The sequence below is a fragment of the Falco punctatus genome (assembly GCF_963210335.1).
Source record: "Falco punctatus genome assembly, chromosome: 14".
Classification (NCBI taxonomy): domain Eukaryota; kingdom Metazoa; phylum Chordata; class Aves; order Falconiformes; family Falconidae; genus Falco; species Falco punctatus.
Window position 1 is genome coordinate 19,945,487 of NC_137594.1, and position 24,100 is coordinate 19,969,586.

At 36.7% G+C, this 24,100-nt stretch overlaps 1 protein-coding gene and 1 long non-coding RNA gene across 5 annotated transcripts in view; one reads left to right on the forward strand and one right to left on the reverse strand.

Annotated features, from left to right (window-relative positions):
* SLC6A2 (solute carrier family 6 member 2) overlaps positions 1-11,421 on the forward strand; it is a 98,602-nt gene extending 87,181 nt beyond the window's left edge. For 2 of the 4 annotated variants that reach the window (XM_080364760.1, XM_080364758.1), the window contains 2 exons: positions 2,419-2,490; positions 4,089-11,421. In XM_080364760.1, the coding sequence (XP_080220886.1) occupies positions 2,419-2,490; positions 4,089-4,112 (96 nt within the window). In that variant the 3' untranslated portion in view covers positions 4,113-11,421. Of the gene's footprint in view, positions 1-2,418 lie in introns of all 4 variants that reach the window. The other 2 variants (XM_080364759.1, XM_080364757.1) reach the window with 1 other exon arrangement.
* The window catches only part of LOC308053506, a 193,996-nt gene that overhangs the window by 146,403 nt on the left and 23,493 nt on the right, over positions 1-24,100 (reverse strand). The window lies entirely within an intron of this gene.

Genomic DNA, 24,100 nt, shown 5'->3' on the forward strand with positions numbered 1-24,100 from the left:
TCAGAGGCAATGGAGTTTTGAGGTAGGATTATTGCATGCTGCTTGAGTTTCTAGGTAGAAATTAGTTTTTCAGATAACACCATAATAATTCTGAAAAAAATATTTTTAATGTATGCAACTAATCTGATTGATGAAATATTTTTTCCTCATTAACCAAAAAATATACAGGTTATGGTATCTTCATATTCAGTTCTGAGGCATGGTATGGTCTTCACACAGTTCCACCTAATCAGAGTTCAGTACAAGGCATGCTTTATCACTCCATGCTGAAGCGTTGTAAACTGTTGTATGCACAACATTAATTCAGATCTCTCTTGTCTTAGCGTTAGAAGAGTCTCTAAACATATATATCCATATGCTGAAAGAGTGGGATGTGCCACCAAAGTGGCCCTGTGTGGAGAATGACATTTGTTCATTTAACAAACATCCAGCAAGGACAGAACAAATGCCTTACTGGGTCACAGCAATAGATCCATTTAGCCCAGTACTCTGTCTTTAACAGCAACCACTTTGATTTTCTCTGTCAAATATGTATTCTTATCTTCTATTTACCGGAATTATTTCAACATTCTGCAAAGCTAGAATTAATGCAGATCTTTCTGTTGCGTTCATCATTAATATCTGAATGCTTGAAGAAAATTAATATTCAAGATAGACCAAGGTACTGAAATAGATCTAGATATCAAAAAAAAATCTGATACAGGTATCCCTGATGGTCTCATCTAGCCTGTGGCTTTTAAACAACGTCAGTAAAAGAACCAGGGTACCAGACAGCAGCATCTTGCATAACATAAACTCACTCCATGCATAATATGCCTGGTCTGTGCACGGAATAAAGCAGAAACTGAGGGAGAAACAATTTGAGCCATCTTATTCTAATGATTTGCCTAACAGCAAGAAGTTTAACGTTGCAACCTTAATAGTGTTCTTTTAACTTCATTTATATGTTTAAGTGTCATATTAATGTATTTATTCTATTTAAAAGAACCTGTTTCTTTGGGAAAAAACACATCCATATTTCCTTACATTTCACCCCCTGTACTTTTGTTTATTTATCAGTTCAAAATGGCACAGGATTAAGGTTCACTGATCATATTAATTTTACCGTTGTATAATTTTACCATCACTATCACAATAAGTTATCTACAGTCTTAAACACCTCTAACGGTGCTCAGAAGTAAGACTTCTCACCATTATATACAGTATTGAATTTTGTCCCATCATATGCCATAGTTTTATAACCTATCTTTACTGTCTGACTTGTACCTAGTTCTGCTGCTCTCCCTTCCTACAGCTGGAGTTACACAATGGTGTAGCAAGATACTGACGCTCTTAGGCAAATCACTGAACTACCACCACATAAAGGAATTAAGCAGAAAATAGGATCTCATCCTTCACCCAGATAGGGCACACCCCCCTCCTGTAGGCCTGCCAGACCCAAAGGGATAAATGCCTTGTTTCTGAAACATTACAGTCATCTCAGAAAGGCACCCCAAAGTGGGAACTCCTATCCACCCGCCCTGTTTTCATCAGCTACAACATCTCAACATTGTGCATGATTTCTAGTTCTCATTTCCAGCAATTCTATAAACCCTTTTTGTTCCATTCTTGGATGTTTACAAACCTATTTTCTAGTAACATCTGAGTGGCAAAGAATAATTCGTACTGGCCCAACAGGCTTTTGCCAGCTTGCACAAGTTTACTGATATACTGAGATGCAGAAGCCTTTGGCCAAAACCACATTTTCTCATTCATTTTGTAGTGTTAGCAAGTTCCGGTTTATCTTTTACAGCTCCTGTAGACAGCAACTCACCAGTTTCCCCATGAGAAATATAGCAAAAGGCTAGTATATTACATCCAAATAACTATCATAAGTAGGATGGCCTAAATTGTAGCTGTTAAAAGTGTTGAGAAAGGTGTGCTCTTAGTCTAATGGGAACTCCTGAAACTGGTTGAAAGTTCACGATAAACCAAAATATACATATAATCCCAAATGGCAAACACAAGGGTAGAGAATGGAGATGAACTGGGAAATAGTCAGTACCTCCCTCCTCTCTCACTGGGACTGGTCAATCCCATTACAGCAGTAACAGAAAAGTGTGAATTTAGGGGATGTAGGGCCTGTGATACCAACTTGTTCCTGATGTTCTTTTCCATATGCACTTGCTAAATATTTGGACTTAGTATTTGCATAAACTTTCTACTGTTGCTTCTTATATTAAAGGCTAACACCAAGGGGCTTATAATAAGCTCGTTCTCTCAGTGGCTAAAGTTAAAGGCACATGATGCAGTGATATTAAAGATTTAAGTTACCATTTTAAATAAAGTTCATGCTACTTCCCCATTATAGATTGGGGATTACAGACATAATCCCACTTCATATGGCTGACTTTTTCCTCTTCTTCCTATCTGGTTTAGAGACTAGCTTACTGCATCACACCTGAAAATGAGCACCAACTCGTGGCCCAAGGAAATGTCAGGCAGTTTAAGGTTTGTACTCCTTTCACCATGCTTCCTATTGTGGTACCAGCCTTTCCCTGTCTTTAACATCTACAGGTTTGCACCAATCTCCTCATAGTGGATACCTTTGCAGGTCTGTGGTTCTTTATTTCTGCCAGCATGACAAGATGCAGGAGGCTTAGTACCATACACATCAACTCTGTTGGAAGGCTGCTGGCACCTTCCTCCTCCTTTGACTAAGCAGAACCCACAATTTTCAGATTACCTGAATCCTGTATTTTAGGTTGTATCCAAATACAGTGAGATGTCTCACCAAGACACAAAGGTATTTCCAAACTATCACACACATTTGAACAGGTCATAGCCTCTCCCTTGATTATTACGCAGCAATCTGAAGTCATGTTTTCTAAACTCCAATTACATACCACAACACATGGTAAACAGCAAAACAAATATTCACTGTCAGAGCTTAGACATAATGGCCGTGATGAAATAATGTGCTGGTTACGTGGAATAGGCTTTCCCCATAGGCCTGCAGTTGATTGAAAACACTGCTGGAGACTTCTTAAGCAGCCATGAAAAACAGGGTATAGGTTTCCAAATACTGCCTTTCTTTTAGCAAATAAAATAAGCTTATTGAAATAAAGTCCTTTTTGTAGAAGATAAAAAGGATGCAAATGCGAAGCTTGTTACCCTTATCAGCATTCATGCTGGACCACTTTCTGTCTTCAAAGTTGAAAGCAACTAGAATTATGCACACCACCTCAAAACATGACCCAGATTTTATAGTGGTGGTTTGTATGTTGGTATTGAAAATAAGAAATTTGCCTTTTGCTTGCTCTGAAAAATACTGTTTGAAGCATAATCTTGAATTTTAAAGGAAATAATCCAAGTGTAGATTTATGGGATGCAGAATGGAAGCAGGAAGAAAAGGCTTCCTGTTTCATGACCATAATGTATTTGATGTGGCCAAGAATAAGTAGTAACACAGCACCCCTTCCTGCCTTCTCTTTCCCCCATTCCTGCCCTCAGTTGTCTGAGGATTTTATGTTCCAACTGTAAGTAATAAGTCGATTTTTCAAGAGGCAGATGTTCCTGTGCAAATGGGCTATAAACAGCCATTCCTACACAGTTCTAGTCTTCTGAACCCAAATTTATAATGGCAAAAAGGAAGCAAACTATTTTCATGTAAATTAGAAGAGATTGTACTGAGAAGTACATTCCTAATGATACATCAAACCATGCCAGACACCAGGGCATACTAATTTGTTGCTGCCTTCAATAACAGCTAGGAATAGCTTTTGTTATCGCTAAAGCATAGTTAGTGCTTTGTTCAGGATGTTTGAGTTTGTAAACAAAACTCACCACTGTAACCAAACAAGTTAGAAACTTTTCTTCTCATACATGTTCAGCAACTTTGAGTTTTAAAACTGAACTGAGAACTGACTGAATAGCTTTTATATTCAGCACATTTCTCACCGCAGACTGGAGTCCACAGAAATTTAGTTACAATTTGTCTGTTAGTTTGAAACCTCTTTGTAACTCTAGGTTTGTCATCAATGTATTGAAAACATCTCTCACTATTACCATGCGAACCAATAAAAACAACTACTTCTGTTCCCTTACAGCTTCAACACTGGCTAACAATATGACAACCAACAGATTGAGGAAAAAGCCAATATGTTAAGCTAAACTGAGAATACAGAAAAGTCAAGTTCAAAGCTCCCTCGATTATGCTTGGACCAGGCTGGCTCAGAGCTTATCTACTGACTCTTTGAGGGAAGACATCTGTTCTCTGTTCTCAATGCCTCCCTTCTATTACTTGGCTTCAAATGATCTTTAAAGACTCAGTTTAATTTTTCTTACATCCTTTGGTGCCATGAGATCCCTACATGACCAAAACTTGTGAGTTTTGCTATTGGCAGAAGTGGAGGAGGGGGGAGCAGACAAAAAAGCAATTAACGTAAGTTAAATGCTCTTTTATTGTGAAGAAGTGAATTAAACTTCTCTGACAGTAATAATTACTTCAGATAATCATGTCACGATCTATTTTAAACCAACAACACCTGAACGTTCTTAGATCTAAGGAAAGAATACATCTCAATTATGAGGAAAGAGCAATTTTAACTATGTACTAAAGTCATTAGCTTTCTTGCCATACTATCCTTTGGGATATGAGTTTGCATCCTTCTGAAGTGAAGACTCTGCTTCATTTTCAGTGGCTTGTTATTAGTTTCTTCTCTTGGTGAAGAAGGTTGTCTTTCCTGTATATGTCCATGCCATTTTCTGTCCAGTTTAATTATACAAGCTGAAGAGCAGCAAGAACAGAATTCCTGTTACAGCTACCACACTGTACTTAATGAAAAATATATTCCCTTATACTAACAATTGAAATGGCTTTATCATATGATCCACACTGCACAGACTTTTTCAGCCAAGTGTGAAAGCGACATGCAAATAGAAAGATTTTAAGCTTTTTTTGTTATATTTTGTTCCAGATAAAGAATTTAAAATACATAAGGAGAGACAATAATTTTTAGAATTAAATAAACTACCCAGAGGCACAAAATACCAAACTTTGGCTTTATTCTCCAGCTGTGAACATGCTATTATTATAATTTAACCTGGATTAATCTACCAAAATATATTAAGATTGTGTTGAGTAATTTAGAAGGATATTTTAGGCATACTCAGCTCTATTCCAGCTCTTCTCTCTGGTAGTATTATGCAAGGTAGAAGATACAGAACAAACTCTGCATTTGGGTGCTGTTCTTATCCTGTGGTCACTTACCACTGTGTAGTATCTTCCCAGTGATCACCAGATTCAGTAGCTTTAAGTTATTTCTTGTACTTATTTATCACTAGATCTACAGTAATTTTCAGTGGCAGTAGCTACTCAGCTGAACCCAGTCTAGAGTTTACCTCTGGACCTTACCTCTGAATTTTTTTGCCTCTTATACATTCAATTCAGCTTGTCTTTGAAATTTATGTAGTTCTTCCTCTTTTTAAAAACACCATTTAAAAGGATGGGACTTTTTATTTATAAAACAATTTCTGTGGAGGTGTTTTTTTTCCTTTCTTAAAATAGACCAGTTTAAAAGTCCCAAGTGACTTTGGCCTTTCCCATTTTAACACTAATTTTTGTTCAGAATAATGGAAGGGAAGTTTCTCTCCTTATTCATCCTTTTCCTCCAACATAATCAATACTTCAGAATTTTACCAAATATTGTCCTTTTCTTAAAGGCTTCCTGTAATAAATAGTAGTTTTATTTAAACAGGTTTTAAAACCCAAAGGATACTTTCTTCTAATTTTAAAGGAAGTCATATTTTCTGGCCCAGCTGATGGCCGGTAGGTGTTTAAACCATGTTATTAAATATATTTTCATAATAAAGGAATTTCAAATGTTGCAGTTCTAGTTCTGTAATTACACAGGAGGCCAAACAGTGAAAATATGTTGAGGGCTTCAAAAAAGCCATCCCACCAACTTCATATCTAATCCCGTTTTTATTGTTTGCTAAACTACATGAGAATCTTTTTGTTCTTATAAAGCTTATTTTTCAATAATACAGCTGTTTCAGTAACTGGCTTAACATGGCTAAAAAGCTTCTTAGCATAGATACACACCAAGTTTTGAAACTCTTGGGGGCTCTTCAACGTGGAGCTTTAATAGCTTGTCACATTATACACTGTTTGATTTGCTTATGATTGGAAATGCTAACAACCTGCATCAATGTTCACTGGTGACGCACCCCATCGCTACTATCCGTATAGCATAACCCATGCAGGAAAAGTTACGTTTCATCACCACTCTGAAATAGGAGCAATGCTATCTTAACAGGGGAGTGAAATCAACTTTACCTAGCATATTAGGGTTTGATTGTATTTTTAATACCAACTCCCAAGGCAATTACCTACTACATTGTTTTTATTTCTATTACCGTATAACTTCCTAGGTTTAGTGTAGTCTTTATAGCTCAGGACACCACTGCACTATTGCCATCTTGTTATGAGATTTTATAGACAAAGAACTTGCAATCTATAGAGGAGACAACAGGCAAATCAGAGAAAGCAGGAATCTTATTACCAGAAATAGCCTGAAGAAAAAGAAAGATAATACACATTGCATGACCACACATCCAGGCTTTAAGTTCAAGATGTTACCCAAAGGAAGTCTCCCCAAAAATAATACTTGTCCCAGAGATGAAGAACAATGTCTTCAATTCTCCACAGAATAAGATGCTCAACTACCTCATGCCTCTTGGACAATAAACAATGCCATTTGACATCCATTCAAATGACAAATACCTTTGTGAAGACCAGGTTATTATATCCTTTTCCTCCACTCAATGATATGGTACAGACAATCCAATAAGAAGCCACAGCTCTGGCACCAAGCTCCTCTTAGGCACCTACTTTGAGCTCCTGAATACATTTTCAGTATGGAAAATGTCAAACACCACTAAGATACTCATCTCCTTTCAGTCCAACCACTTGTTTTAAAAAAAAATGTTCACACAGTCAGGTCCTTGTCACCCATGTAGTTCAACTGCAAGTCTTCCCTCACTCAGTCTTGAATTTTCAGCCAGACAGCTCACACTTTCCCTCAGCTTTACCTATTGTGGGAACAGACCCACTACAGGGAATGGTGCTCTCCCAGCTATCCCCATAGCATGGCAAGGATATGCCAATGGTGTAGGCATCCCACTTCCAAAAGAAGAAAAAAATTTTTTTATACAAACTAATTCAAGATACAGTATCATCTGCTTACTAATTATGTTGGCTGCTTTGGTAGGAAGAATTTAGTGAATCAATTAAGTAGCTCATCTGACAATTCTAGAAAATACTTTCTTGAAAGCCTTTTTTAAATCTGATAAAGGAAGCAGCTGTCATACGTTAGCATCTCTCTTCTGACCTTCCTTTCTGCCAGCGAAAAAGACCTGCCTGTGATCCATATAGTCTCCTGAAGCCACAGAAAGTTAGTTAGCACCAAGGAAAGAGATCGATCGTTTTCTTTGCACCCCTCCTGCTGTCACTCAGCAGGATGATTCTTCATATACTTGGTACTGCTCTAAAGCTACATTACTAAAAATCCAAAGATTTAGATTTGTGGTAGAAACAGTGGGTTTTTCATGGGCAACAGTCCAAAAGGGACTAGTGCTTTAGTGTTCAGCGCCCGTTTGAACCATATCTTTTCTGCCAGTCCTTCTTGTGTTCTGTCATGTTCTGAGGCATACACCCTGGCAACACTTGAAAGACATCTTACCATAGTGAGGGATTTTGCAGGAAATCCAGGATCAAACACGATTATTTTAAATATAGAATGTAGGAGAAATACTTGGCTGTTAGTATTGTACATTCCCTAACTGCACGTGCAATGTATGTTGTATGTAATTTTCCCAGAGGAAATTTCCTATAATTGGTCATTTCTTCTCAGCAAAATACCATTTAAATGTTATTATTTAAAAAGGTCAAGCCCAAACATTTTGTATGCTTAGTTATCTTATGCTATAGTTTTGACATGAATTAAGTTTACTTTGTACTGTTAGGTTGTAGGAGGCCACAAAGAATTCTTTTGCTTTTATTGTCTCTTTTGCAGTTCTTCTGATTCATACAGCATTAATTAGCAGATACTTGCTTTTACGGGAGTAGATAACTTTCATTCATATCCTGGACTGATTCATTAAGCTTCACAAGACATTGGCAAACATTTAAGAATTTCTTTCCTAAGAACCATATTTAACTATATTTAAACTATAGATGAGCAATTTCAAAACAGATGAGGCTTACAAATACCGTATTTTCAGTGCCCTGTTAAAAAATTTTAAAATGGGCCTGAAGGACTTGGACCTAGGACAATTATCACAGATCAACAAACAACAGTATATGATCTACCTGCAGAAACGATATGCGTACTCTGAGCCTCTCAGAACAGTAAAATAGGCTATGTTTGTTCTAATACACTTTATTTTCTCAGGGCTCAGAATATTTATGGTCCACAGATGAGCACACATGCAAGAACACAATCTCCTTAAGTTAAAGGCCAGTATGTTTCAAATTAGACCCTTGAACAAATCGGAGTCTTTTGGCTATAGCACAGGGAGACACATCTTCTGGAAACACCTCCAGAAAGGCTCCTCCAAAGGAAAACACTTTTTCAGTCTGCTTCCTCTGACTCACACCCACATTCCTGTTAGTGACTTTCAGCTAGTGGAAAGTTAAGCTGTTAGAATGTGAAGCTAAATGGTTTATAATACATCACAGAAGTCAAAAACAAGACCTTGAAGAGCCCTTACTAGGTTCATATCTACATACAAGCTGAAAGTAGCATATGGACTATTTTAAGCAAAGCAGGCCAGAAATCACCATACAGGACTGAATCTGTGAGCTGCTTGGACATTTGAATTTTTACAGGTTTTCATTTACTAAACTAATATTAGCTGGTACATGAGAAAGCCAGCCACATTCTGGCTTTCTTTAGGAAAAAGGTACACTAGTACAGGATACTGCAAAACAATCTGAAAAAGTTTTCAGAACATAATTTACAGAAGCCTTCAGTTAACCCTGTTACATCTGTGACCTTGCATCACTGAGTTTCAGAGAGGATCATATACAGGGAATAGCTGTATCTCAGACATCCATGTTTGAGTGTTTCTGCGCTGTGGAAAGCAGGTTTTTGTTCTACCATTTCAGTCTGTTGTAACTCAGACTTTAATGGGAACATTTCACCAAGCACTCACCCCCCCCTCTTATCCATATTCTCAAAGGGCAGTTTTTGCTGACAGACAGCCAAGACCACTCAGACTGACCAAGCAGACATGCATGTGTTCCTTAGCTGTGACTAGATGGAAAATTACACGGTTTTGCCTGCTTAAGCTTAGCTGGCTTAGCAAGACTTGTAAGCCATGCCATGCACAGGGAAACTTTTCCTAGGCCAAAAAATTTCAGATTGTTCCAAATAAAAATTAAATCAACATAGGACCAAGATCCTCAGCTGGTGATTAATTTGTACAGTGGTACTGTTCACTGCCTGAGACTGAATTATAGATGCATCTACGTGCATCAGAGATTGCTATAGAGAACTGGATGGCCGATAAAGCCATTTCAACCAGGAGAAAAACGTAACAGTGTAATATAGCTGGTTTAAGTACTGAATTTAATCCATTTTTCTTCACCATGTAAAAACAGAGTATGTTTAGACAAACTGCAATCACTGTATGACTGACCAAGCAGAAGCATGCAAACACAAGACAGCCAGAACACTGTAAGCAACACAGATATCATGATTGTATTCAGTGAAACTGACCTACCTAGAACATCATATAGGTGTCAATGCAAGTGGCTGAGGGGGCAGGATCGAGGAGGGGAGAAGCTGACAGGCTTAAGTCTCAGTCCCACAGTGCAATGTGTAACTTAACCATTACTGCCTTTAGTTTTCATGTTGCGAACGTTGCTTGCGCCTTTTTTGCCTAAGCACTGACAGCAAGACTGGGCCACCTGTGTGCTTTGCTTTCCTCCTTTCTAAAGGTGTTTCTTTAGCTGCCATACTAAACTAATCTTGCTTAATTTCTTTAATAAGGGAACAGAATAAATTCAGTGAATTAAGAAAATTACTAAGCCTTAAGCTGGCTCTCTTTTGAAGGTGTCATGTTGTTTCTTGGTCACTGCCAAGAGGCCTCAAACTTGCAGGTGACCTGCATTTGTAATTTATGTTGCACTCTCTCTGTGAACCTGTCTGCAAGACTCAGCTTTTGTTTGCTGTGGGTAGTATCAGTTACAAAGGGAGAACCTCCAAGTAGTACATTTTGAAAATAACTTCTAATAGGTCTGATGAAGAATTGCCTTACAAATAAAAACTTTATAGCGAGCATTTACTTGGTTTACACCAGTGTTTTACTTAATTTTTAATGCCTTTTTATAGCAGTGACTAGACCTTACCTTACATAAGGGTACCTCTGTATAGGAAATATTTTAATATTTTTACCAGTTTTTTTAATTTTCATAGAATATAAGTGTATATTGTAAGGCGAGAAATTCAACTTTGATGTAACAAGGTTATCACAAGACCTATTTCTCCATTATAAGATTTTGTAGTCAGCCAGTCTAGTTCAATAATTTGTTGGCCTTTGATTATAAATGTAAAAATGTGATAAAGGAGAATAGAACATTATCTACAGCTAATGCACATTGTAGCACAATATTCTCCATTGCTGCCTTAATCTCATAAAAGGAAGTCATGTGTTTTTAATTTATATTCTTTAAAAAAAAAGCAAAAAATTCCAAAGCATCTTTTGGCTGCAATTTTGTGTTAGACAACTTCACATGAAACCAAATGTGTTAGTGTCCAGTAGGTCTACTTCCAAAGCAAGAGATCATATTGCAGTTTTCAGGAAAAAGTTTTCATGGAGTTAAAAACTTGCCACTAGTAAAAATACTCTCCAAAGTGCCCCAGTGACCAAAAGTGTCCAAACACAGCCACCACACTTCCATGCCCGATTTCATTAATTGTGCAACCTGCAGGTCCATTTGCCTTTTTTTTTTTTTTGGTAAGTCTTTGGTTATCTGGGGGAAATGGCATTTCAATTTTTTTTAAAAGGTTGGTTGTTGTTTGGTTTTGGTTTGTGTTTTTTTTTTTTGAAAGGGAGACACCTACATGCCCATGTGTGTAATTAGAAACTACATTTCTTATAAATATGGATGTGTGTGATGTGCGCTGGTTAACTATACTTAAAATGCTGATAAAGATGGTGAATGTAAAGTATTTGTCCTCATTCCTCTGTCTTTCTGTGCTCAGTGTAAATAAGAACTGTTTTAAGCTGTGCATTAATGTAACAGATTATTCCAATATTGTGTATAAAATTATTTAAATAAAATCTGACAAATATGCACATAAAAAGAGTATAAAGAAAGGTCTTATGTACCAAGAATTTACTTATGACAGTGAATTAAAAGCTGAAATGAAAGTTTTGCCTCTCGTCCGTACTATTCTCAGCTAAAACTTCATGGTGACAGCTGGTCCTTGGTTCTGCAGCGATGTCCCCAGCAGTGGCATACTTGCCCCCCAGGGACAGGCATTTCTGGAGCAGGAGTGCTTGACAGCAGTGTGGAAAGGGCCTCTAGAAACCAGTCCTGAACTGACTCTAAAAGACTAGCAGACAACTAAAACCAAAAGCCCAAAAGCAGTACCCCTATATAGCTCTCAACCTTCACAAAACAGTTCAAATCCTTTCACTGTCCAGTGGATTAATTTCTACATTTGAACTCCTTTCAGGAATGTAATTACAGTGACGCAATGAAGCTTTCACAACCACACATTGAAAGGAAATTATCAAGACCTTTCAGGAACATGAACCAAAATGCATAGTACAAAAGTTGTAATTCCCCAAGGCTACATTGTTTTCCTTTTTACAAGCAATTCCCTTTGCCTCATTAACTTTGCCATATGTAGTAATAGCTATAATAGATTATTCTTAATTTATGGGTCAGCCAGGAAAAGGCTACTCTTATCTGACATGAAAGAAGAATAGATAACAATGACAAACCATTTTCTTATATTTCCACATGGGACATCACAAAATGATGAGAGGCACTATTTCCAAAGGTATATTTTGTTAGGCAATCTCAATTATCTACATACAAATTTCATACTTGGCACATACCGAGAATAATCTACTTCCCTCAGCACTTTTTTTTTTAAACAGATCTCAGTATTATTAAGGTACATCCTTCAATTTTTTATATACCTCTACTACCTTCAAGCAAGTAAGAAAAATATGGTTTAAATTATTTTTTAAAACATCTGAAAAACTGAATAATGAATTTCTGTATGTCAGTTCTTAATAATGTAAAACACTTTAAACCACGAATTAATATTAAAATAATCCAAAGGTAATTAATTTCAAAAAGTTTCAAGTGTTTCACAGATGTTTCTTTATACTGTTTTGCTGTTCACCCCAAGCCTGTTCACAAAATTTTCGTTTTTCACTATTCTTCAATCTCCTATTTACTATTTTCACCAAGCTTCAGCTAATTGGTAAGTCTTTTAGACTCAGCATTAGCATGCTATTATGAAAGTAAAACAATGCAGGACTTACTTAAAATAATAAAGCAATTTTGTCCTCAAGCCAAGTTTCCTATTTGCTTTTGAATAACTATATCATCTCTTCTGATATTCCCCTGATTTACTGGAAAAGCAGGAACTTCAGTTACATCCTTTGTCAACAACCAAAACAGAAGAGGCAAATCAGGTACCAATGCTGCTAGTAGTAAAAACAGGTGCTTCAGCATCTCTGATTCTTCAGCATTTCAGATTCATACAAGTACACATGAAATTCCAATTTCCCCTCTTACCTAAGCTAATATTTATAACTTACATTAATTTAAAATGCAGAAGCACAACAAAAATATTATCTTTTAAAGGAAAATTGAAGGTTGGGGAAGTCAGAATACATCTGATTTTTTTTTATTGTGACACAAATCAACAATGCTGCCAAAAAGTTAAAATACTACACTCGTAAATGCAGAGATAATGAAGAGAGAAAAAAATGATGTGATGTGTAAATACAAGTAACTTTTTTTAAAAAAGTTCAGACAACCAGTTTAGCCTTTTTTTTTAAACTAAAAATATAATGCTATAATTGAGACACAGCCAGAAATGTTCACTTGCATAATCCATCAATGTGGAATTCCAATAATAAATCAAAAGTAATTCAGGAACAGTAGAAAACAGAAAGGCACTCTGCTTCCTCGACTGTAAAAACAGCAATAATACTGCATCTCTCCATAAATTTTGCAAGGTCTTGGACAGACCTGAGCAATGGTATACACAAGCCAAATATTTACTCTTCACTCTTAAAGATATTAAGAAGTTACTAAAGCACAAATAAACCCCAGAATTTTTTACCCTCCTGTAAACTCTCCTACATTTTGAAAATAAATTTGTCTTAGCTTTCATTCACTTCTGCATTGAAGAGTATTCTTTTAAACTCATGACTTTATATCATTCAAGTGCAAAAGCACTTTGCTTTTGTAAGTGTCTGCATTTTACATGGTTCTGAAAGTTACCTCAACAATCTTTTCTGACAAAACTATCTGCTGCTGCCTGCTTCCTCTTCTCCCAACCCAGTCCTACGCCTGCTCCTCTTCCTCCTAGTTTCTTCAGCACTATTTTCAGTGTCACCTATGAATTTTGTGGGGATTTTAGTACCCTCCTGAAAGCAACCAAGTAGCCTCTTCGTGCCTTTATCTTCCTAACACCCTCATAAGAGCATGTTATTAGCACCACTTACAGAAGCCCAAGGCAGAACAAGGTCCAGATCCACAAGATACACCTTGGAGATGCCTTGGCTCACAATCTCAGAAGTCCATCACCTCTTCTCAGAGACCTTCCTCTCCAAGAATGTTCTCCCCACCCACATATACAGGAAGCTTACTGCCTAACTCCGTACTGCAGATTCCAGTCTAAGAGTCAAGAACTGAACTATGCCTTGGGATGCTAAGCCCCTTCATGGGTCCTGCCCTCAAACTTGGCCAAAGTTGCAAAACAGATAACCTCTCACAAGGCCAGTGACACACTTGCAAAATACTGTGTAATACAGACTAGAAAAAGAATGGCCAGTCACAACCCTTCAGCTGATCTATCAACCACTGCAGCTATCAAGTTTATGCTGCTGTTGCTCTATCATGCAACATATCTATCTATCATGCTTCTAGATGAAAGTTAAGAAACATGCAAGATTGGATCAGTATCCACCTATGTATTTAAAGTGCTGTGAATATAAAAGATTAAACTGAACTTAGAGAAGGAGTCACATACAGAGTGACTACTACAGTTTTCTTCTTACATCAATATAATCTTTCCCTATGTGATCACAATTTATCATCGAACCATTTCCCAGAAAATCATCTTTATACTCTTGCTAACAGGTTAACAATTCTTTTATTAATAGGTCAGAATAGGTCAGTGTCCACTGTGTTCCTTCAGAATACAGGAATAACAGCACACCATAAGTTTATAGGCCCAGGCAGCAGGTACATCCAAATAGTTAGTATTTTCCACCGAATTATTCTGGATATCAGATTATGTTTAACATTAGCATTCTGAAGCACAGTTCTCTCAGATTTCATAGTAACAGGACAAGGAACCAATCTTCTGGTCTTATAAGAAGCTCATTAAATTTAGCTATCCACTTCAGCCAACAACGGAAATCTGAAACTAGCATGGACCCAGTTAAAGGAGCGATATCATTTACATAAACATACACAAATAAGCCGCTGAAGGGAACAGCCATCATATCTTCCACTTGCACATTCAAAATAAACTGCCACATTCTAGGGCCGCATAAGTTTATATCCACCCCAAAAAAATGTTATGCCAAATCCAACCATAATCTGCATGGCTGCTTTTACTACAGACTGGAAAACATCAGTTGTGGGCAGATGTACAAACAGAATGTGATGAGATGTGACAGAAATATACACAGCTCATGCCATGACTAAATAAATTATTATGCTAGATTATTTTCAGAATTACTTTTGCAGGATAATTTTGTTAGACAATTCATTTTCTTCTGACTTAAACACTGAGTTTTAAATGTCTTAAAAATTCACAGAAAGTCTCGTATCCAGACATTACCATTCTAAAGTCTTGAAGTACATAAGAAAAGCTGAGGGTTAAAAATACAGAAATGTTCCATCCTGGTGGAACAGAATTGTGTATTCATACCACCTAAGACAAGGCAGAAAATATACAAAATGAAAGTTAAACCCAAACATTTCTATAGGAGAATATTTTTCAAACCCAAGAAATAAATACACATTAAAATAAACAGAATTTCCAGCTTGATTGCCTTATATCCCAAGGAGGGGTGAAAGAACAAGACAGAAAAGAATGAAAATATTCAGCATTTACAACTAAAAGGCTTTTATTTTTATTTAGTCAGATTCAAAATAGATGAAAGCCAAAATTAAACCAGGTTTGAAATCTACCCATCAAACAAATTTAGATCAGTCTGTGGGTACTAGCCACTTTGAAAACCACTGTTCCAGCTTTTACAAAGTTGAAGACGTATGCTGCTCTGTCTTCTCATTTATGGAAGTGAAATACATGAGAAGTACAGCTTCGTACAAAATCAGAACAAGAGGTAAAAACTGAGATATTCTAGAAAATATAGAGAACATTCTAGAGAAGTTCTTGCAGAACTGAAATAACTACAAATAGCTTCAATTTTCAAACACCAGGATTGATTCTTCAGCTAACAGCTCCTAATCTATCCTGAAATTCTGAAGAATTTGTGAAAGTGAAAACATAAATGGTTAAGATAGGATGGCTCATCAAATATTTCAGCAATTCAGAAGCTTGATACATCTTGCAAAGTAAACAAACATGAATAGCAAGTGTGTTTTCAAACATCAAAAGAATTATATTTTTTTAATTTATTATTCTATATGGTGTCTGTAAGACACCAGAATAACACAAGGAGACATAAGTAACAAAATAATTCTTTACAAGCATACACTCTACCAATCAATGTTTCAACAGAACGGCTCATCAGGGTAAGGGAGCTCATCTTTTCTGAAGTACTTTAAAATCAGTGGATGAAAAGTGCTCTACAAAGCTAAGCATTATCCGTACTGTATGTGTTTAGATTTTCATAATACTGGCTGATCTTTTTCAGATCATTACATCTTACACAATGCCGATTCACATTGGCTTGGGCAGAAATTCAGCCAAATAGATCCAAAGCCTACTTGACATTCAAAACTCAGCAAGCTAGTAACAGGAAACAATTTTTGGCCAGAAGAAGAGAAGTAAATTATATAAACCTTTAGTCTTCAAGAATTCCTGCATTTTTTTTCTTAATTTAAAAAAATATATAATAAATATGTTTGAAATTCTTTGCAAACAAACTGTTCTTTTTTTTTTTTTTGAGGTTTTTATTGTTACGGAAGAAAAATATTCAAATAGTTATAGTTGGAAGATGCAATAAGAAAGCAATTTTTTCAATGTATTGAAGTTAGATGATCTTTACAGATACACAACTGCACTTCCCATAAGAGTACAGAAAAGCTTGGTGCTTCAAATTTCAATCATCTAACTGCCAGATTTTCTAGAGGAACAAGTGGAATCTATTGTTCGTGACTTTTTTCCTAGTACAAAAATATAGTTAAATTCTAACCACACATACTAAAACAGCTAATAAACTTTTTTTTTTAATATAAACTGACTTCTGTATGAACTTAATTTCCTACCTGTTCTAACTACAGCACAGTAGAATTTTAATTCACATATGCATCACTATCTTGCTTTGAGTCCATTCTAGAAAAACAAAACCCCAGGGCACCAAACGAGCATACCATGCTGCAGAAACATGGGCTATTGTGTTTATATCTGTTGATGTTGTCAGCTCCAAGTGTTTGCCTGATTCATTCTAAAATGTTTTTCTGTCTCCCGAGCCCATTTCCTGTTCTGATACAATAATTGTAAAACCAAACTACCCTAAAGAAAAGTAACCTGTTCCTCTGATGCTCAGATCACAGTCAGATGAACTTTGTGACTTCTTGTGATGACCCTGGCTATCACACACGCAAGCGCTGCAGTTTGATGCTCATTACACTTCTGCTGTCTCCACTATAAAACATGAAAGGAAATTCTCTGAAAAATGTTTGCTGAATAGTTTACTCCTCTAACTCCCACATACCACTTGTCATATTTTCCTTCAAGCTTTCACAGTAACATCACTTCCAAAGGACAATTAGAGCAACTTCCTCCAAAATCAAATCTGTATCTACTCCCCAGAAAAGCATGAAATGTTTAAATAAGCAAGTATTTCCTCAAAACTACATTTAAGAATACAGCTTAGGTCACTGGAAAGATATAGGTGTTGGGGGGGTTGATTAAATGTAGACACAGAAAACTAGAAAAAAAAGGAGTCCCTGCTCCATACATCACTTTGGAGTAAGCAGCACTTCAAATAACTTTGGAGACACAACTTTAATTCTCCCCTTCTCATGGTTTGCAATAAAGAATGAAAAGGCAGTAATTTTCTTCTTAAATGTACACGGTGTTGGTGGAAACATTTACACATTTTAAAGAACAGTTGCTCCACATTACACAAATCACCATCACCGAACCAAACTGGAAAGCTAAACACCAGTATCTGCTGGTCTTAATTTCTCCTTATACTCATAAGCAAACTAAAAGTTCAGCCACCTATGAATTCATCTCTCTTCAGTATCTTGTTAAAATCAAATTGTAAAAGTTGCTGTCATTTCAGGCAAAAATGTATGGTCAAGCCATCGATTTCCATTTTAGTAATGATCTAGTTCTCAAACCAACACTGACAGAAATAAACTTTAAACAAAATACATGACACTGCATATATTTTCAGAAAGCATCAGTGTTGAGGTTTTATTACTTGTAGTCACTGAGACTCAGAAGAAAACAAAACATAATTTAAGATCCTTACATAACACTGAAACATTTTAAGATTAAAATCCATTTTTACAATTTCCTTTCCTTCTGCAAGAGCCAGAAAAAAACAAGCAGGGAATATTGTTGGTCAACACCATTCATCTAAACTCATGATCACGTTTTCTGTAGACCAGTTTGTAAAACAATAATTCAAGTTGTCTTAACTAATTGACACACAATATTATTTCTGGTAAATTCATGTGATTAATGCTCAGAATTAGGTTTTCAGTTTTATCCAGATAACTGCTTGCTTTCCACAATGTAAGTTACATGAAAATTACTGCTTCTACAAATATTTCTGCAAGAAACTATCTGCAACAACATTAACAAATGTGAACACAACAGTTTTTATAAACAGAGAACAAAACTGACATTTTGGTCAAAGTGGTTATTCACTAACAGTGTTGGGAAATACTTGTTCAGCTGGGCTTTTGCAAGTCAAATAGCTTGGAGTACAACACTACAGGTTAGTTTTTGGTCCCCGTGACTATTTGCGTGGCTGACGTTGCTTTTCCAGTGCAGCAGAGGAGTGTTCTAGTCCCTCGGGAACTTCTGTGTTGCACACATCTGCACTTAAAAACCACTCCTGAAATCAGGTTTCATTACATGGTCCTTTATTCTAACACAGAAAATACTTTTTATTATTAAATGACTTTGTGGACTTTTCCTGTCGAACTGAATATGCAGAACTCAACCATTCCCGCAGTGAAGCCATTTTTGCAATTCACTGATTCTGGGCAGTTGAGAAACACACCAGGATCATGGAAGAATCAGAGTATCTTTAAATTGAGTCTTAACTATGTGAATTCAAACAAGGACTAGGATTTTTCTGGTGAACAGTAGTACTGACATGTGACCAGTCATTTTCCAGGTCTGCTATGCTGCAGATGGTGAAAGATCAGCTACACTAGCCTAATTCATATGAGTATTCATTAGAGCCCTTGGAGACTGATTACACCCTTTTCTCTACATTGGTCAGCCTCAGTAAGCATAAGGCAGATGGAATTAAGGCCCCATTTGACCGATTAACTGCCAATTCTTCCACTTGAAAGATTAAGAACAGTGAATAACATGTTTAAAGAGGTTGCCTTTTTAGTTCAGCATAATTATTTCAGTACAGAGAAAAAGATTTAACAGCTGAGCTTTAAAGTCAGAAGGAAGAAATATTTCCAACCTGAATGCTTCAACTCAGTAATTCCAATCCATTTCATGCAAGTATTTGTTCTTGTAATATTTGTACTTTAAAAAGACTGACTTTCATACAGAAGTAAGCTTGCAAAAAAACCTGGCTTGGCTTTTAAGGAAAAAATCCAATTTGTGTCACTGCTTTGTTTATTGTATAAACTTGTCAAAGAAAAAGAGCATGTCTAAAGAAGGGATCATAACAGCTTGTTCTGTGTTACTTCCAAAGGATGATTATTCAGACATTCATGATCTAGACAAATCATTCCCTTATTAAAAGATGCATGTGACATCTACATATTCACTACAATGACAAACTATATCATTGTTAAAGAAATAAGATATTCACACATTTTTCTCAGCCATGCATGATAGTTCATCATATAGATGCAATGAGTAGCTTTGAATCAAGCTTGTTCTCTGAAGATGTAATAACCAATTTTCAGATCCCATTAGATATAAACCACACACTATAATCTGACTGCAACAGGTTGCTTCTAAAGGTAATAGTTGTATTATGCTGCAGCAGATGTTTTATGAAAAAACATCAAAATCTAAAAAGTAACAATCCTATTTGCCAAATGATCAATTAAGCTTTGGACTGACAGTTTAATTTCAAGAACAGAATTGTCACCTATACAAAGTTAGTAAGGTGCTTTCCAATGACTTTTCAAAATCAAAGCTTAGATCAGGGGACATGAAATTAACATATACTTAAGGGAACACTGAGACAACCTTGAAACTGGTGTGAGTCATTACCTGCATATTCAACATTTTTTCGTACATTACAGAGTAGGACTCAATGAAAATAAAGAATGCTGGTTTGGTTGTTTGGGTTTTTTAAAATGTCTTGCTTTCGATTTTTCATCTATGTGCATACTCTCAACGCACAAAGAGATTGCTGTATTTCTTACTCCCTGTATCCAATTGATAAATAGGTACTTGTACAGAATACAACAGGTCCAGGTCCAAATCCTATTCTAACCCAAGCAGACCTGGTTTTAATCCCACTCTTAAGTGTTTGTCTATCTACAGAACATTATGCATTGTGATTTAGTGCCACAGGTTGGCTTTCAGCCCAAATATTACAATGAGCTGTTCCTGATCCTGTTCTGAATCTGGTAGTGACTGTGCAGTTTAAGTTTTCCTGTTACTGTCACCTGTCTAACATCAAATGGAAATTCAATTCCCTTTGAAAGTTTCACCTACATCAATATATTCCCATTAAATCTTGCTTTTCATGGCCTTCGACCTAAACCTTCCCAGACAGTACAGCAGAATTAAAGCACATTAGATAGTAAAAGTCACAAAAAGCTACAATTTCTGGCAAAGAAATTATACTACTACTTTTCAAAGAAGAGATCATAGAATCATAGGATGGTTTGCATTGGAAGGGACCTCAAAGATCATCTAGTTCCAACCCTCCTGCCATGGGCAGGGACACCTCCCACTAGACCAGGTCGCTCAAAGCCCCATCCAGCCTGGCCTTGAACTTGTTCATCCCCCCAGGGATGGGGCATCCACAGCTGGGCAACCTGTTCCAGTGCTTCATCAACCTCACAGTAAAGAATTTCTTCCCAATATCTAATCTAAATCTATCCTCTTTCAGCTTAAGACCATTACCTGTTGTCCTGTTACTATATGTCCTACTAAAAAGTCCCTCTCCAGCTTTCTTGTAGGCCCACTTTTTGAGTATTGGAAGATGCTTGACACTTCATTCTGCGGTGCACATGAAAGCAGATCTTTTGAGAAATCTGTGTGATTTGACACGGAACGTGACTGGAAACAATCACAGTTACAGCTATTTAATTGCAAAATTGAAAGCTTCAGAATTGACATTGCATGTTTTCAGTTATTTTTTTAATTTGGAAAAATGAAAAAAAATCATAGACAGGAAAAGGTTTACAAACCAAAAAAGGTGTTTCTATTATAATCTCTATTCCTGCAATAGTAGGAGTCTCTGATAATACTGAATCCCTTAGTGAGAGAGCTGCCCATCTCAAAACCTCTGCAGAGAGGCTCAATTACCATTATTCAACATGAAGGAAATTTTGCAAGGATCCAAAAAATGTATGATATAAAATGTGGGACTAAATTTAACCCTGTCTCCATAGTTCCCTCTCTTCTCTCACGCAGCCTTTAGTAAAAGTTTCATGTGTAGCCAAACTTTACTTTGGCATCTTATGGTCCAAAGAACCCTTAAAAATTACAGGAAGACATAACTTTATCACAATGTAATACTCCATACAGTAAGAACTTTACAGCTAAGAAAGTTATGTACTATTATGCTTTACAGTATTAGTGAGCATATTAGAAGAGCAGGAGCCACACACTCCTGTGCTAATACTGTCAAAATTCTCCCTTCCCTTCTGACAGAAGCATATTCTGACAGAAGCTCCACTAAACTACCAACACTGTAGCCAGAAGAGACAATTTTGTGAAGTATCACAAGCCATGTGGTCTTGTCATTAATAGAGCCTTAATCAGCAGTAACCCACATATTATTATTACACATAGTAAGCCTATTCAAAAAATGGGAATGTCAAGCAAATTTAATAACAAAAAGAACAAAACCCCACACATGGTAGCCCAGCCTTTTAAAAGACCTGAAACAGCTTACCTCCACGGGCAAAGCTGACTACTACTGACCATACTTAATATAAACTACCTATTAGTCACAGTTTATCTGCATGTAAAACCTCTGCTACAGCAGCTGAAGTACCTAATCTGCAGATTGATGTATGTGCCAGCAGCATTCTTTTTCATTCCCAGTTATCTATCTTTTGTCATTAATGCTTGCACCTGAGCAACTGTTGCTTATTATCAACAGGCCACCTTAAAAATATAAACACATTATCTTTTACAACTAAGAAAGCTATCCTACACATCCTTTTAAGTCTGACTATAACAACTCTGGGTATTTTACTTTACACAAAAGTTCTAATAGGAAGTGTCTGGGTATAAATGTAGTAGAGTTTAAGGATAATTTCTTCTTTCTGAAATATCAGTGGTTTTTCCTACAAACAATTTTCTGCTTTGATAGATAAAAGAATTGACAACAAAACAGTTTTTTTTTAAAAGATGCTTCAGGTCAGTAAGATAAAATGGAAGCTGCTGACAAAGTCTTCCAAGACAATTGCGCCCATTGCCCAGTGCGTATCTACACATACACATGTATATACAGAAAGAACAGAAAGGCAAAACAATCTCTGCAAGATCAAAAGGTCCAGGGATGTCATTATGACCATTAATCACTTCCAAGTCAATCATTAACTAATGAACTCAAAAAAAAAAAAAAAAAAAAAAAACCTTACACTGGCATTTCACCCCCAAAGCAGACAAAAGACATGGAAATAAAACTAGTTTTGGCAAAGCTGCTACAGGTTGATAAGCACGAGAGCCGGTGAACTGGAATACAGCAGTGGCCTGACAGAGTATTAGCCTCTGCCCGAAGAAAGTGTGTGACAAATCCAGCCCGTAACAGAGCAAGCCTTACCACGGTTACTGTGATCTTATATGCAGACAGTGGCCAACATAAACCTGCCACAGTACCCAGTGTTCCGTCAAGTGACAAAGGCAAGCAAAAAAACACTTTAAAAAAATTGAAAGTCATACTACAAATGAGTGGTACTTCATTCTTCTATTTATATGGGGAAAAACAGAAAATCTAAAAGAAAAGATCAAAGATTTCATTATGACTATTAGCCATTGTGCATGAGTCAATTGTAGGAGACTGAAAAATTCCCTACAGCGAACCTACTCTGTTTATGGGGCAAGAGTCACCAAAACAGAGAGTTAAAGCGGCTCTCTAGGAACTCCTGACTCAAAGGATATTCTGAGTGCAGGTGGCCCAGTTATACAGAAAGCTTCTATTCTTTCTCCACATCATATATAAAAGGGGTATGTATAAAGGGACGAAAAAGTGAAATCTGTTCAATATACATGTAATACCAATTCCTCCCTCCTTGAGAAGGGAAGCTTATCTTACCTCAAAGCTTAAAGTAAATACGAGTGATCTGATTGCAACCAACTACATGCGTATCTAAACTATTTCCTGACTTCTTTCCAGAACACACATTAAAAGAACCACAGACCAGAATTTTTGAGCCCGAGGTGCAGCAGGCACTGACTGCAAGATAACAGATCTTGTCCTGGTTTCAGTTCCTAGAACTGATTGATTTTTCTGCCACCTACTGTCCTCATTAGAACTTTGGTCCTGAGAGCTGAACAGCATTCAGTCTTCCATGTTCTGCTAAGAGGTCACCGACAGCTTCCCTTAAGCTTCTGCTTTCAAACCGTGAAGTTAATTAAACCTGACTGTAAAGAGTATATTGATTTAACTTTACAGACAATTTTTAATTCTGCTGTCACTAAGCTTTCATCATCAGCAATGAAAATTCTGAAGGTGACAAAGGCATTGTAGGGCTGTGTGGTGAAAAACAGATCACCAAGAGTTTCACACAGTGAAAGGAGAGCCCTCTAAATAAACATACAGTATTAATGGAGTAAGGCCACAGCACACACTGACTGGCATCAGCTCTGCTAGCTGACACTAATACTGTCCCCTAACTACGCTGTTCTGTGCTACAGGATGCCTTACTGCTTTTGTCAGCCCAGGTTTGCCAGCTATGCAGCCTGTGTATGGGTTTCCTAATCCTCTTTACTCAAAAGGATTCAAGTCAGCTAAGCTATTTAAACCATTGGTAGCTCATTTGGTCTAGGGCAAATAATAGAGTATGATAGAAAGGTAACCTGCCATCCCTTTGAAACAGAATGAAGCATTATGTTTTCTGTAAAACAGTCTAAGAAAGCATAGATAAGGGTCTGCATTTTAAAATTATGAAGTTTGAATTTTATAGAGAGCTGATTTGATTTATTATGTAAATACTACCATTTGGCTTCCTATTCCAGTGGACTTCAATGGCCCCATTCCTGTTGGGATAGTAAATAAGGTGGATAATTGACTGTATGAAAACTCTGATTTCCTA